The 15,579-nt window shown below is 34.5% G+C and overlaps 1 protein-coding gene across 4 annotated transcripts in view; it reads right to left on the bottom strand.

Annotated features, from left to right (window-relative positions):
• Positions 1–15,579, bottom strand: part of IDE (insulin degrading enzyme) — a 65,428-nt gene that overhangs the window by 20,982 nt on the left and 28,867 nt on the right. For 3 of the 4 annotated variants that reach the window (XM_068688093.1, XM_068688090.1, XM_068688092.1), the window contains exons 12-15: positions 10,554–10,656; positions 9,446–9,568; positions 7,234–7,316; positions 2,803–2,947 (exon numbers count right to left, since the gene is read on the bottom strand). In XM_068688093.1, the coding sequence (XP_068544194.1) occupies positions 2,803–2,947; positions 7,234–7,316; positions 9,446–9,568; positions 10,554–10,656 (454 nt within the window). Of the gene's footprint in view, positions 1–2,110; positions 2,256–2,802; positions 2,948–7,233; positions 7,317–9,445; positions 9,569–10,553; positions 10,657–15,579 lie in introns of all 4 variants that reach the window. The other variant, XM_068688091.1, reaches the window with a different exon arrangement.

Below are 15,579 nucleotides of genomic sequence, written 5' to 3'. Positions count from 1 at the left end.
TGTTATGTTTGAGAGTTCAAGGGCTAGGATGACTCCCAGGATTGTTACTAGGATGGCAGCAGTCTTGGTGATGAGGGGTATAGTTATTGGGGGCGTTTTGGTTGGTGTGATGAAGGAGGTGATTAGTATTCCTGCCATAATGCTGCCCAGGGCAAGTCGAGTTAGGGGGGCAGTGATTAGTGGGTTGTTTTCGTTTATTGGCATTATTGGGGGGATGCGGGTTTGTCCGGCTTGGACTAGAAGGGTTATGCGGATGCTGTAGGTTGCAGTGAATGCTGTGGCTAAGAGAGTTAGTGATAGAGCTAAGTGTTTAGGTAGGATGTATTTAGGCTTTCGATGATAAGATCTTTTGAGTAGAATCTGGCCAGAAATGGGGTTCCTATAAGTGCTAGGTTGTCGATGGTTAGGCAGGAGGTAGTGACTGGGAGCATTTTTTGTAGGCCGCCCATTTTTCGGATGTCTTGTCCTCTGTTTAGGCTGTGGATAATGGATCCAGAGCACAGGAATAGCATGGCTTTGAAGAAGGCGTGGGTTGAGATGTGTAAGAACGCTAGTTGTGGGAGGTTTAGTCTGATGGTGACTATCATCAGTCCAAGCTGGCTGGATGTTGAGAAAGCAATGATTTTTTTGATGTCATTTTGGGTTAGGGCGCATGTGACGGCGAATAGGATTGATAGGGCGCCCAAGCATAGGCATGTGGTTAGGCCTATTTGGTTGGTGGCTAGTAGTGGGTGTATGTGGATGAGTAGGAAGATTCCAGCTCCTACTATGGTGCTGGAGTGTAATAGGGCTGATAGGGGGGTGGGGCCTTCTATCGCTGTGGGCAGTCATGGGTGTAGGCCATTTTCCTGCGGCTGCGAGGCTTAGTCCCATGAGGGGGAGGATAGGAGTTTGGTGGGCATGTACGGCTTGTTGGATCTCTCTGGTGCTGGAGGTTGATTCTAGTCATGCTATACTCAGGATTAGGCCTCTGTCTCCAATTCGGTTGTAGATTACGGCCTGTAGGGCGGCAGTATTAGCTTCTGCTCAGCCTTGTCATCAGCCGATGAGGAGAAAGAATATGATCCCCACTCCTTCTCAGCCGATGAATAGGAGGAACATGCTATTTGCACTTGTTAGAAGTAGTATGGCAATTAGGAATGGTAGTAGGTAGGTAAAAAAATTTGTTACGTGCAGCTCAGAGGCTATGTATCACATGGCGAATTGTAGGATAGATCATGTTACAAACAGGGCGATGGGGAGGAATGTTATTGAATACTGATCTATTTTTAGGATTAGTGGAATTTTGAAGTTTATAATGAACTTTCATTCTCAGTGGCAGGTAATGGATTCTAGTCCAGAGTAAATGAATGTAGTTCATTCAGGAAATGAGATACTGGATGTGTATTGGATAAATAAGAAAAATCCAAGGATAAAGAGACAGCACTTTTTCATACATAAAATACAAGGACAATATATAGTATGTTCTCTTAGTAAGATGACTTGAAAATAACACAGGAAATTTCCAAATAAGTTGTTATATAATGAAGTCCTGTTAAAAGCTTTTGTGGACTATCGAGAGATTATTAAAACCTCATACATGAAGGTAAATAAAAAATAACCATTCATCATATCATCAGTATTTCTCAGTGAAATATTGTCACTTTACAATGCATGATAAAACACACAATAAAAACACACACGAAGGAAAAGACATATATCCAGCGATGCCTTCTAACGAGCACATGCACAATCCATTTCCATAGCTTACTACAGTAGAATTAGAGGATTATGACAGAATATGTTAAGCTAGAGCTCATTCAACATAAAGTTCAATCTTTTCATATAGAAACTAGTAATAATACTTTCAAGATTACCATGCAAGCAAGTGAAAATGTGAACTAGAATGCAACAGCTGCACTGCACACGTGTTCACAAGACACTGCAATCTCAAAGAGGTCATTTAGTTCTAATTAAAATGCACTGCTTTGCTTTGTCTTTAGTTCATGACATATATGCAAGGGAAAAAACGTTAACCATCTCATTTAGAAATGCAGAAGTCAAATGTTTTCTCCAAGCTCAACAGTTCCCAAGCTGTTTAATTTCCTCCTGTGTTTTTTTTCTTACTTACAAGTATTGCATTCATTCCTGATGCAATGCCATAGACCAAACCTGAGAGGCGTGCTGCATATGTATACTCTTTTAAATCATCCTTCAATAACCTGATAAACAGGTATGTCATGTTGCAATGGAGAGGATCAGCATAAATGTAGCGACTAACAAAAAGAAAAACAAAAGAAATGCTTTGATACCTCAAGCAGTGACAAAGTAATGGATGAAGAAACATGACTGAAGAGTATGTATATGCAGCCTCATGATCAGTAGTCCTTGAATAGGAAAGCTGAAGGGTGCTGTTTAATAGCGTAAAAAAGGGTCTTCTACCCCATCAGTCGGAAAGTTTTTAGTAGGTATCCGACAAACTGAAATAGAACTGTAAGCTTGAATTAGGTTGCTTTTTTCTTTCTTTTAAATGAAGGAAGAAATCTTACAACTAATTCATTTCATGTATGACATAAAAAGAAAGAAGAAAATTTGCTTAGTATGAATGGAAAGATTTGTTGAAGACTTTGAACAAAATTCAACTTAAAATTCAAATTAAAGAAAGGATGGTTAATAATCAAGATCAAAAGGAGTAACAGCCTTAGACCCACAATGGAAAAAGCTGTTTTTTAAATAAAAGTCCTTCCATCAAATCAATATAAAAATGTTGATGACTGGAAGTAATTTTAAGGCTCTAAGCTCTTCCTTGATTTGGGTACTTACATACATCCCATAGATGGTATTTTGGAGATCATAGTTCAAGCCAGCTAGTTCTGCTGCATATGCATACTCGTTGAGGGAGTCTTTGAGTAGTTCAAGGTACAAATAGGCCATGTTACAATGCAAGGGATCCACGTAAGCAAATGGGCTGGAAGAAAGTGTTGAAAGTAAAATATGCAGTTTAAAATTATTTCTCAGTTTCTTTTGGCCTTTTAACTGTGATCTGAAGGAAGCAATATTTACTGCAAATATGCTGACGGATCCCGTTATGAAGGTCTTGAAGCTAAATACGAACGTACATGAAAAGATTTATTTAACTTGCTTATGGTTTGAGTGATGCTAAATACACTGAAGATTCCGAGATAATCCTTTACTTGTGCTGATAAATCAAGACACGTTACATTTACTTTGCTGCACAGGTCAGAACTCACCAAGGATAAAATAAATACATCCTGGATAAACAGCATTATTTAACAGACTAAAATGACAACCCGTGTATTGAACAATTTGATTAATACTTCTATGAGAAAATCAAGTAGTTATAAAAATCAAGACATTAGCAACTTCTGGTATGAAAAACACGCAGTACATACCAAAGTCAGCTCTGGAAAGAGTTTTCACATACTCACTTTCATAGCACAGTAATTCTTTCCAATATCTTTTTAATGGAAACAACCATAAAAGCTCTAATTTTGTATTATTAGCATCTGATCACATATGCTACTGTCACAAATTTCTCAAAAAGAAATGCAACTCAAAGACTCGAGCCATGTTTCAACAGTACTGCTATTTGTTAAATAGTTCTGTAATTTAACAATTTGCAAATTCAAGACAAGTTATTTGTTGAAAAATTATTTCTAAAGCTTTTGAAATACATATAAATTTATTATCAATTTTGCAGAAATAACGTACAGTATCTAAGACAAATTGCTGTCAGGACTGGGCTTGCAATTAAAAAAACATGCCAATTTCATTCATTTTCCCTAAGCAGCCACCAATCATCAAATTCAGAGACATGTTATTAGATATGTTTAGGCTCATATAGTGTGGTATTTGATGATGTACACCAGTATTTATGAAGTACAATGAAGACAGATCTCATCACCAACACACACATGCCAACAACTTTTGTATACATTGAAAAGGTATTTTTAAGAAGGTTCCTAATAATTTTAAGTGAGGCTTTGACTTCTTTATTTTAAATTAAGGGACTAAGGAAAAAAGCATAGGAAGAGATTACAAAAAAATATAATTCTATTAGGGAATATATCTGTGCCTTCTAGACAGAAATCACAGCTTAGGACATGCTGTTTTACTACCACTCTGCTAACTATTCAGGGCTTGGGCTTGTATAACTTAAGCAAACAGGTCAGTAGAAAAACAGGACTCAGCTATTTGCATTTCCCTCTACAATACGAATTTTCCACAATGAACAATTTTTCTAAGCCCTGTGATGCAAGTCCTATTAATATTGAACTTTTTAAATTAAAACTGAGCTAAAAGAAAGGTGTAGGTCAATCCTTTGTTATCTTCTATCTTCCTCCAAACTCATATTCTTTCCCATTAGCTGGCAAAGGCCAACAGGGAATTTCAAAACTAATGAAGACTATTAAATCATTAGTCATTGAGTGAAAAATAACAAAAAATGATTACAATAACAATGTTCTGGGAGTTGTCTTCTATTAATGACAACTTGGTAAGTAAATGCTTATTTCTAGTCTACATTTTATTCTTTTTACTGGACTTGAGGAAGCAAAACAACTCCATTGCTTCAATTCAATTTCAATTCAATTCAATTTCATGTATTGAAACAATCTTAGCTTGGTCTTTTCCTCATTTCAAACATGATCTGCAAGTGACATAGCTGGAGTCAACACTGAAGTGTTGATAGTAGGTTACCTTAAGAGCTCGTGTTTTTAATCAAAGGCTCTCAAATTGCTTGAAATAGTTCTTAAACTAGGAGGTAGCATATATCCTTATATAGGTTAAATATAATTAGCACTTTATTTTAACATCAGTCTCTGAAACTTGAGAAACAATATGCTGAGTTTATAATTACCTTCATAGAGTTTTCAAAGCAATAGCACATTACATTGGCATTTTGCATCCTTTTAGAAAAGGATACTTCTTAAGTTCTCAAGTCATTATTCATATAAAAGCAGAAGCTCTTAACCATCCAGCTTCAAAGGAGGTTGAAGTTCTGTGTCAGAGATTTGTACTGTGGTGTGTCTTTATACCAGCCTTGGATCATGCCACTTACCTTACGGTAAGTGAATCTTAGGATTTTCAGTTTTTGAAAATGGTGACTTCAAAAGATTCATATAGTCAAACTGTTCCTATTGGATTTATATGTTTGAGGGAGAAACCACTCTCAGCAACTTTGTATTAATTCATCTACAAAGTAGTTGTGCTGCTAGAACATCTGGGTCAGGAATTCTTCCAATGATCCATGATGATTAGGGCTGCAGGTAGTAAAAATCTGCCTCATTTTTTTCCTATCCTATTGAAGCAGTCTGCTGTGTGAACTGATTCTTGTGACCTACTACAGCATAACTGTCATTCTGATCTAGAATAAGTCAAAAACATTTTATGAAAACCAAGTTATTAAGATGGCATTATTCACCAATTCACTTGGCCATAAGAACCTTGGGTGTTTTAATCCTGTCTCACTATTAAAATACTATACATGTCACTCTTTCTTCTAATGACCACCTGCAAGACCAGTTTCAGCAAAATTCACTAAGAATCCTTTTAAAGTATCAAAACCAGACAAATGTGATTATCCCTTCTCTTGGAAGTGATGTAACCAATATTGTCAAAATATCTTCACATCCATTCATATCTTTTCTTTTTTTAATTATTAAAAAACAAAACCAAACAAAACAACTTTCACCCCCAACCCTATGAACCAAGCCATCTTTCCACCCGTGACCATTCCTAGGAGGAATGAGGCAAAACATTAAATTTAATAAATAAAATTAGCCAGCAAAGCTGAGGTACTCCTAGCTTTTTTAAATGGTTCATTGAGACCAAAGAACAAATCTAACTGGGAAAAACTGTCACCATATCAGGCGTATATGCACGTACCTATACCCTTGCGTGCTCCACATAACTATTCGTTACTATTTTTTAATCTTTCATAAACTGTATTACAGATTCCTCACACCTCATTTGGAATTAAAAAACAAACAAGCAAACAACTGTTAACAAAGTCAGTCCCCAAGAATAAAATCCCATTTGGTATTCTGGCCACACAGAGTCCCGTGGTAATCCATTGGGTGAGAACCAAGGCTTCAAAGTTTTGTATTTGTTGTTTTCTGAGTAATAGACAAGAAGGAACCATTTTGACCTTCCCTTTACTGACAAAGTTAAAACAGTTACAACATTTGCCCTGTAGATGCAAAATGAAAGAAGAAATGCCTACACAACCTATTTTCCCCAACTAGTGGCCAACAGTAGTTCTGACACACTCGGAAAAAAACCTCCATCTAAAGCTCTGCCAAGGTCACCCAGAAAAGAAGTTCAGTGCTTATTCAGAACAAGGACTCAACTGCCCATCTATGAGCAACTATCCAAGGCCATCTAACAGCAATTTCCAGCAGTATCACTTAAACATTTTATTAGGCCAAAGGAGGAGAGATCCTGAAATTATTTCCACCTTCTGAAATCCAGCACAGAAATAACTGAAGACAGCAGTACTTTTTTTTTTTTTTAATTAAATTCTGAAGTTAAATATTATTACTCCAAAGAAAGCATCTGGAACACTAAGACGACACAATTTTCATGCTAATTTTTAAAAAGTAAATAAATAAATCATCCTATGATTAAAATAATGCAAAATCCGAATTAATGTTACAGCACTCTGTCATGCATCCTGAGGTAAGAATCACACTTTCATTGATAGATAATGCAGAAGATGCTCATCTAAAAAAATGAGATACTGGTGTCAAATAAAATCTTACAATTTTAAACAGTTAGAACTGTATACTGGCAAGCATTATGCAAATTAAGCAGAATTTGAATGGAAAAGAATATCAGAATAGTATCTGGTAAAGAAAGATAATTTCAAAACAGTTGTCATTTAGTTATTAATGAAAAAATACACTCCTATTTTAAAAAAGTTGTACTGCAATTTGCAGTAGATATTACTATCAGATGTACTAGATACAGAAAATAAAAGTAAATTAATTTTAAAAACCTTTTTAGGTAAACCTTTCCTGTTAATATATAGATGGAGTACCTCCAACTGCTTGCAACTCATCTACTGTATAATTTATATGAGCCTTCCTGCTATTTCATTCTTAGTGCATATTCCACCAAGGACAACTGTTTTAAAGCTGCAATACGTGCAAGGTTTTGTCACAGAAACACAGATTCCCAACAATCAAGAAACTTTCAGAGAGCAATCTCTGTTTTATATTTAACATACCATACCTGAAAAACTCAAAGTTGAGACAAGCTTTTGGCAAAAAAAATTTGTCATCTTGCTTGAACCACAGTTTGCTCATAGCAGTGTCCTGTGTCAAGAAAAGAGATTAAGTCACCTAACTTTTAACTGTGATATATTAAACTATTAAAAAATATATTAATCACTTCAAATCTTAGTTAAGTGTTGTCCCCTTAAATTCACATTCTCGCTATATAAATTTATATATGATCTATTCTTATTGAGACTCTCTTCTCACCGTACAGCATCTTAACATAAAGTTAAATGGCTGCAAACTTGTAAATCAGCTTATGATCATAATGGGAACAACTCTACAGCAGGAATGGTCAAAGACAACTAATAAAGTTAGCTTCACAGAATTCCCTGCTATTGTGGACATAAAAGATGTGTTGCTATAGGGACAGCACTGAGATTACAGCAGCATATAGACATGTTTTAGACTAAGAAAATAATTGTGTATTTAAGGCTTTTGTTAGAAGAAATTCATAGCACATTGCTTTAAAGCATTAACACTAAAAAATTCATGTTTAGAACGAGCAGTTAAACTAGTTGGAAATTAATTAAAAGATCCATCACCAAAAGTTCAGAGTAACCTCCCAGCATAGGAAAGGATCTGAGCATTTATTTTGACATTTTTTTTCTATTAAATTGCTACTACATAGTTTAGAATACATATTGTATCAGAAACACAATGATAATGCACACAGCCAGTTCATAGCGCTTGAAACCTGACCCAGTAGCTGGAAATCTCCAGCCCTAGGACTATACGATAACAATTATGCTCTCAGGCCTAAACCTACACCCTAATTGCTCTCCTTCGTGATGCTTTTTTCCAAGAACACGTACCATTAGAACAGAACTGACCTAGTGACATGCTGCCAGTGAAACAAGGCCATCCTTGCTCATATTTAAGTTCCCTTTCTCCACAACACTGGTCCAGTCCACACAATAAGCTCACTTATGTATATAAAATGACCAAAAAAATGTGCTTTTTTTGTACATCTTATCTCTGCTGAACTGGTTCTTGTAATGGTTTGCTATGGGGTCAGTCAAATGCCAGGGCACACAACAGCAAAACAGCACAGACATAGAGCTGGGGAGAACATATGAAAGATGTGGGCAAAATATGTAATAGCTATAATTCATCAAGTACAGAAGATTAAAAACATTTCCCCTCAGAAAATATTTTAAAGGCAAAGGAAAAACTAACAGCAGATACATTTCTAAAGTAATGATGCCATAAAGCAAGGCTTTTGTGTAGATCAATTGCCTAGTTGCTACAGAGACACTGAAGGATCATCAAGTTTCTGTAGCAAACCAATTAGCGTTACTTACTAAAGCTGTAGTAGTTGTCCCTGCTGAGGTTTAGTGTTTCAGTGAAGGATGAACCTAAACACATGCTAAAAGTCCTCCTCTGTTAATAAAACTGCTTCAAGTATATGCCTAAAGTGCCTTGTGCAGAATAAATACTTTTCCTGAAGGATGTCTTTGCACTAAACTAGACATATTAATCTAGTGTGCAAACAAGTGTTCCTGAATTAATTTAGTATTCAATCTGAAGCACAACGTCTAATTGCAGAAGACTTATCCTATTTATACTCCAGCTAATAGAGAATATAATGTCCATCTCCTGGAATAGAGATGAACATTATTAGAAAAGACAAATATGTGTAAGTAGTGTGAAGTAATTTTTAACTACACAGATAATAAGATTTGCTAAAAATACTGAGATCATTAAATGATGCTTCCAGAAGACCGGAAAGTGATGTTTATGTGTTTACATCTTTCTTTCTCTCCATGCAATTGCAAGCTTTCTTTACTCATAGTTAAAAAAAAAAAAAAAAAAGAAGGCCTTGTCTACACACTTGATTTACCGAATAGTGTTCAAAAACTACAAGACAGGCAGTCACCCTTCTGCTGGATAAAACAGGTTTAATACTATTTATAGAAGCTGTTAACACACTTTCAAAATGTCAAAAGAGTTCAAGTTGTTTGTGGATTCGTTTTCATAGGAACCCAAGTAGTAACAATCCAAAGGTTTGCATGGATGGACTTTCCATTATCTAGCAATACCTCTAAGGCCTATTTTTTATTTTTGTTGTTTATTACGTTCTGGAATATTCTAAATTCTGTATTTTAAAAACACACTGCTAACTTCCCAGAAAGTTAAACAGCAAACAGAACAGATAGATACCTTACCTTGACAAGGGCAGGGTACTGTGTCGCATCTTTTTCCAATGGCAAAATCTCAAAGTTAGTAGGAATGAACTCATTCTTCATTGGAAGCTTGAATTTCCCATTCAGGTCAGCATTTTGCCATTTCTAGATAAATAGGGAAAACGATGCAAAATAAAATTTCTACTTATACATATTACTATATATACTCATTGTCTTTCTACTGTAATAGAAGATTCAATAATATGTTCCACTATCTTATGTGTAATTGCTAGCAAAGTAACAGGAAAAGAGAGAAACATCTGAGACCAAATTGAAGTACGCTATTAGGAGGATGAAGTGCTCAGAAGGAGAATGAGAAAAGATAAAAAGAAAATTTTTAAAGTTGACAGTAGAGTGGAAGTGGTTCTGTGCCTCACTTTTTTTTTGCTAATGAGAACTCTAAGTGAAGGCATTACACTAAATACATCAGCAAAGAACATAGGTATGGAAAAGCTAAAGGAAGTGAGGTGATCCTATGCGATGTCTGTCCAAAGCATGTTGGGCAGGTCCAATATAGCTTTAGAGTGTATTTAGCCATCTCTTCCTAAAAGAAGTAGTGAATAATGAGATTCAGTAAGGACTTACCCACCTTCGCTGGTGTTGTTTTGATTTTTAGAAACTCATTTAATGTTCTCATTTTATAAGTTGTAAAAATACATTTCAGAAACACAGATACATACAGCAGTTGTAAAAACATTCCTTTCTTAAATGTTAATGAGCCATCCTATTCTTAACAGAAACTCAAAAATATATCGACTTTTTAAAATTTAAAAGTAGCTACTGCATATTATGGAACTTTTATAGAAAAGCTGCATACAGTTTTTAATATAGAGAATAACATTCTCTCTACTAAACATTATATAGCTTAAAGCCATTAAAACGTGTATGTTCTATGTAATAAACGTTCTATGTAATAAATTTGAAATTCAAAGATCCTTGGTCCTCATAATATTAAATGAACTCAATGTATACTTTTGTACTATGTACAGCAAGTTTATGTTTTCCCTTCCTCTAAATGTGAAATTAGACTAGAAATTTACCACTGCTTTTCACTTGTAGGTATGGGAATATATTAAATGTTTTAACATGCCTTAATAACTTCATCAGAAATTGCTTCTTGCTTGTACTGTGTTCCATACCAGTCTTCTGTTCGGTCAGTTTTTCCTTCAAAAGACTTGGACACTATTGCAACTCTGAAAACAAAGAGACATAGCACTTTTGCATGAATATGTTTAAGAAAACAGTGAGAAATTATTTAGAGCGCTATTTCTGTTCCATTATGATAATGCATTTATTTCCCTTGGATAATTACAGAGTACATTTAGATAGCCTGATTTCATGGTTAATCTTAGTGGTTAGTTAAGTATCCATATACTTGCTATCAGCATAATTTAATTTTACCATTTTTTCTGAAGTGTTACAACCTAGAGCTATATATAACTGTTGTATTCAATATACATGTAGATTTTATAAGCTTTGTCCTTGTTCCAGAAGACACAAGCAGCAGTACTTGAGATCTTCAGAAAGAATGAATCAACTAATTCAATTTTTCATACCACTTATATCAAAATTCAGAGAAATGGAAATACTGACTACAGAAATGTTATTCCAGACCTAGGGTTTTAGATTACAGTATTGCAATTGCACTCTTCCTATTCATAACCTGATTCATGTTTCTTCATCTCGTATCATTCTTATTTCAGATTTACACCTTTTTGTTTATTTATTCTTTTTCGAGGATAAAAAAGCAGGAGGATTAATATATTCTATAGTCAATACTAGAGAATTGCACTCAGTTAGAAACCCAGAGAATCCACCCAAGAGGAGAAATCCAGAATAAAGAAAATTACAAACTTATATTTATTCAGTAGTCTTCAGAACAGATATCAAGAAAATCCCTTGGATTTTTTTAACAGCCAACAACATGAAATAGTATTCAATAGAAATAAGGAGCTAGCTTTAAAAATAAATGTAAAGAAGTAAAAAATGAAAACAAAGAATTTATAAGAATTCTGAAATTGTTTAAAAAAGGTAGCAGAATTATCTCCTACGTACATTTAATGACTGCTAGATGCTGGATAGAACAGAAACAAACTTTGTCAAATCTTGTGCAGATGGCTAAAATGCACATTAAAGCATCAAAATATATACAATGCAAGTGCTCTTTTATAGCACAGTATCTTCAGGCTAAGAACATTCTGTTGTATATTTTTCATGTGTACAACAAATAGGGGCAGGAATCAAAACAGGCATATGGATGTGCCTCAAAATATAGTATTTTACTTCAGAAATACACTACTGGAGAATACCCTTAGGGTGATTTTTACAATACAAGAAAAGCTTAAATACACAGAATACTAATATTGTGAATGTCTATGTCCTCATACCTCCTTTTCCATCTAATGTATACATGTAAATGACTAAACGATCCAATAAAATTGAAGAAAAAAGGATTCTGCCGTATTAAGTTCAAGATTCCCCTATTACCAGAATTTTCAAATTACTGTAATTTAAGCTGGGCCTTGCATTTCAAACAGCAGGACAACAGTGGGGTAAAAGATCACTAGACATGCAGCTAGCAGTAGATGCATTTAAATGAGAAATACATCTAAGAGCCACATGGAATTGCAAAGACATTCTCTAGCAATAAATTCAAAATGGAAGCAGGACTTGTACCAGAGTCTAATTTTGAGACAATATTTTAAATCAGACACACTAAACAAGGTAATCAAACCTCATGTTTCAGGAATGCAGATGATTTCCTCTGAGTAACCACATGATTAGCATGAGCATGTACACACATACAAATACACAATAGCCCATGCCTCTCTGCAAAAGTTAGAAAATGTCTAAACCAGAATGAGAATGTTCATCTCAGAGATGTATTTCATCTGTCATTGTAAATGGCAGCAGAAACAGTTAACCTTTTCATCATGACTTCCTATAAAATGGTTTCATGTCTGTTCGCATGTTGCATCTATTGTATTGTTTTGTCGTTTGTTTTTACACAAAAGAAACAATATAACACTACGTAAATAAAAGAGCTAAGCATTTCAGTCCTAGAGAATATTTTTTCTTGCAATACAGCAGACACTAGCTCAGTCAACAGGATGACATCTACTACAGAGACTGTTGTTTTCATAAAAATGAGCCATAGGAATATTCTATGTTTTGCATTTTAACTCGGACAGCTGGTGAGCAAAAACTCTACCGTGTACAGATGAAGTTGCTAAGAGACTGTAGAAAAACAAAGTCTATTAGAATTTCAGAGCAACCTACCAGGTCTTTCTTCCCATCCTAAAACACAAACAACAAAAGAGATAAAGTCTTAAACTAAGAGATTATCCTGATAGAATTCCATCATATGGACTGAACAGCAAGACAAAGGTGTGGTGTAACACACAAATGTCTTATTCTGCTGCTTGAGCATCAGTACCCTGGAGAAGGGAATGTAGTGACAATATGGGCACCCATACATTTCTTGTAGGAACAGAATTAAACACGTAGAATTAAAAAGAAGAATTAAAGAGGTAAGAATTATTCTATTCGCTCAACGTACAGAAAATTGAACTGTGGAAATTAGCTTTTTAAGAAGTTCTGTTTCATGGTATCCTCCTGCCTTCCCTATACCCCAAGTTACCACTGGAATAATTAGTTACATGTTGAGCTCTCTCAAAAAAAAATGCTTACGACCACATGACACAAATTAAAAGGTATTTCATCTGCCTGCAACTCAACCAAAACCAAGCACCTACAGCAATGAACAGCAGGACAAAATAGGGAAAGGGAAAAAGCAGTACCACACGTTGAAACACAGTGCTGTGCAGTTATTTAAATACATCATGATGCATCTTTAAAGCTCCTAATTGTTCTTTTTCACTCCTGCGCTGTACTCTTTGGAACTATGAACATCCACATGGTTTAAGACAGCATTGAAATGCACTGGAAATGCAAAATAGGCATTATGGCCTTCCTATAACATACTTAAACTAAACAAGCACAAACAGAATTCTGAGCCATTCATGAAAAAAAAAGAAAGGAAATATAAATGCAATTTACTTCTATATGTACATTCTTGTACATACAAGTGGTTGTAGTTCTCAGTTACTCAGTTATGTTCAATGTTCCTACAAAAAGCAATGGCTTGTGATGGGAAATATGTGAACAAATTGTGATTTTAAAAATGTTTCATCAAATACAATGCAAGAAAAAAAAGTAAGCATACTATACTTGTAACATGTTTATCATCAGGGATAAGCATCAACAACTACACTAAATAACTGTTCACTATCTGTCAAATTCAGGTCCTTAGAAATTTTCCATCTAGGATTCTACTAATGCTTCACTTCAGATATAGAAAACAAAGGAAAAGGATCCATTTAAGATCCAGTAAAAAACATTCTTTAGTTGCTTAATCTAATGAGTCACTAACTTCTTAAATTTTAATAAGAGCATTTATACTGCAGATGATGAGGAAAAAGATGTATTGGAAATAACACGAAAAATATATTTTTCAGCTAAAATTGCAACAAATACCTTATCTTCACAGATGGCTGGCAAAACCCGATGCAGTTTGAACAAGCAAAAATGATGCTTATATCTTAAGGAGGTTTCTCTCTTGGGGAAATTAAGCTAATAAATGCAACAAATAGCACGCGGGGGCAGGAGGAGAATATAAAAATTTCCTGTTATGGCTCAATCAAATAGAAGAGCATATGGATACTTGCTACCATCTGTGAGTATGGATATTTTTCCATACTTCTTAAAAACACAATTTGTTAAGAAAATAACATGGTCAAAAAGTTAAGCTTTTTTTTTTCCTTTTTTTTTTTTTTTTTTTTTAAAGACACTTAACAGTGGTCTCAACTGTGAATACAGCTACCCAATATAAACATGCCAAGAAAAGCCCTTGGTGCAGGTGAATTCCAATAAGATTAGGAAAAGCAAATAACAAATAAGTCTATTATAAAAAGCAGTACCTCAAGTCAAGAAAAGCTAAATACTGCAAGACACAATTTATGCAAGGTAGAAGAAAAAAAATTACTTGTGAACAATTCTAAAACCTGTGAGAAGTTCAAACTTGAGTGGAATTTCTTGGTAAGCTTTAAGATAAGTATTTGTGTGTTCTCCCTGTTAATTACTAAAATACATCTTTATATTACAAGTAAGCTTTTGTATCTAATTTTCAAGAACTTAGGCAGTAAACATGAAAACAGGAAAGAGAACCAGGAAAATTTCCTTTAAAGTTTTGCTCATTCCTAATATGATCTCTCCAACCATTCCAGCTTCAGTTCAGTATCCCACACACATTACACGTAGATGCACACCCACATACAAGGATACAGGCCCTTCTTTAAAGGGCATTAATTACTATGGCAACTACTGTCACTGACATAGGCAGCTCCAGTTATTTTATCATTACCAATATACCCCTTGAAACAGCAGGGCTCCATGACATTTGCAAATACAGATCATAATCCAATTTTATCCTTTATCCAATAACTATTTGAAACATACAGATTTTTTTGAAAATAAAGTAAAACACGGCATAAACTAAATGAAATCACTGAAGAAATTTTGTCATACAAAAAAAATACAGTGAAGATTCATACCCCAAATTTTAAGTTGCTCACACTAAATTCAGAAAGTTGAAATGCTCTAAAAATATACGAATACTTGCTCACTGTCCTTTTGTATACAACACTGTCCAAAAAATGTATACAGAATATGTTCAGAAAGAGAGCAAAAAAATTCAGTATCTTGGTAACATACCTGGCTTCTAAAGCAGTCTGACAAACAGATGTTCAAATACACTAAGACTGATATACAGAATCATAATCAACACCTTGTTTCTGTTTCTATATATTTTAGTATCTCTACACAACTTAAATTTAATATTGCAATTTGTTATGATATACACAAAAGCTGTATTAGAACTGATAAACTGCAAAAAAGAAAATTCAGGCTGTAAAGTGCTAGTTTAATTGTTGACCATGCAACCTTAATTTGCTCTCTCCCTTTCTAGTAATTAGCTTGTATTAAATCATAAACATACATAGATACACACATTTAAATATTACACAACAGACAACCAAGAAGCAGTTATTTGATATTGT

The sequence above is a fragment of the Anas acuta genome, chromosome 7 (assembly GCF_963932015.1).
Source record: "Anas acuta chromosome 7, bAnaAcu1.1, whole genome shotgun sequence".
Lineage (NCBI taxonomy): Eukaryota > Metazoa > Chordata > Aves > Anseriformes > Anatidae > Anas > Anas acuta.
This window is presented reverse-complemented; position numbering and strand designations above follow the sequence as displayed.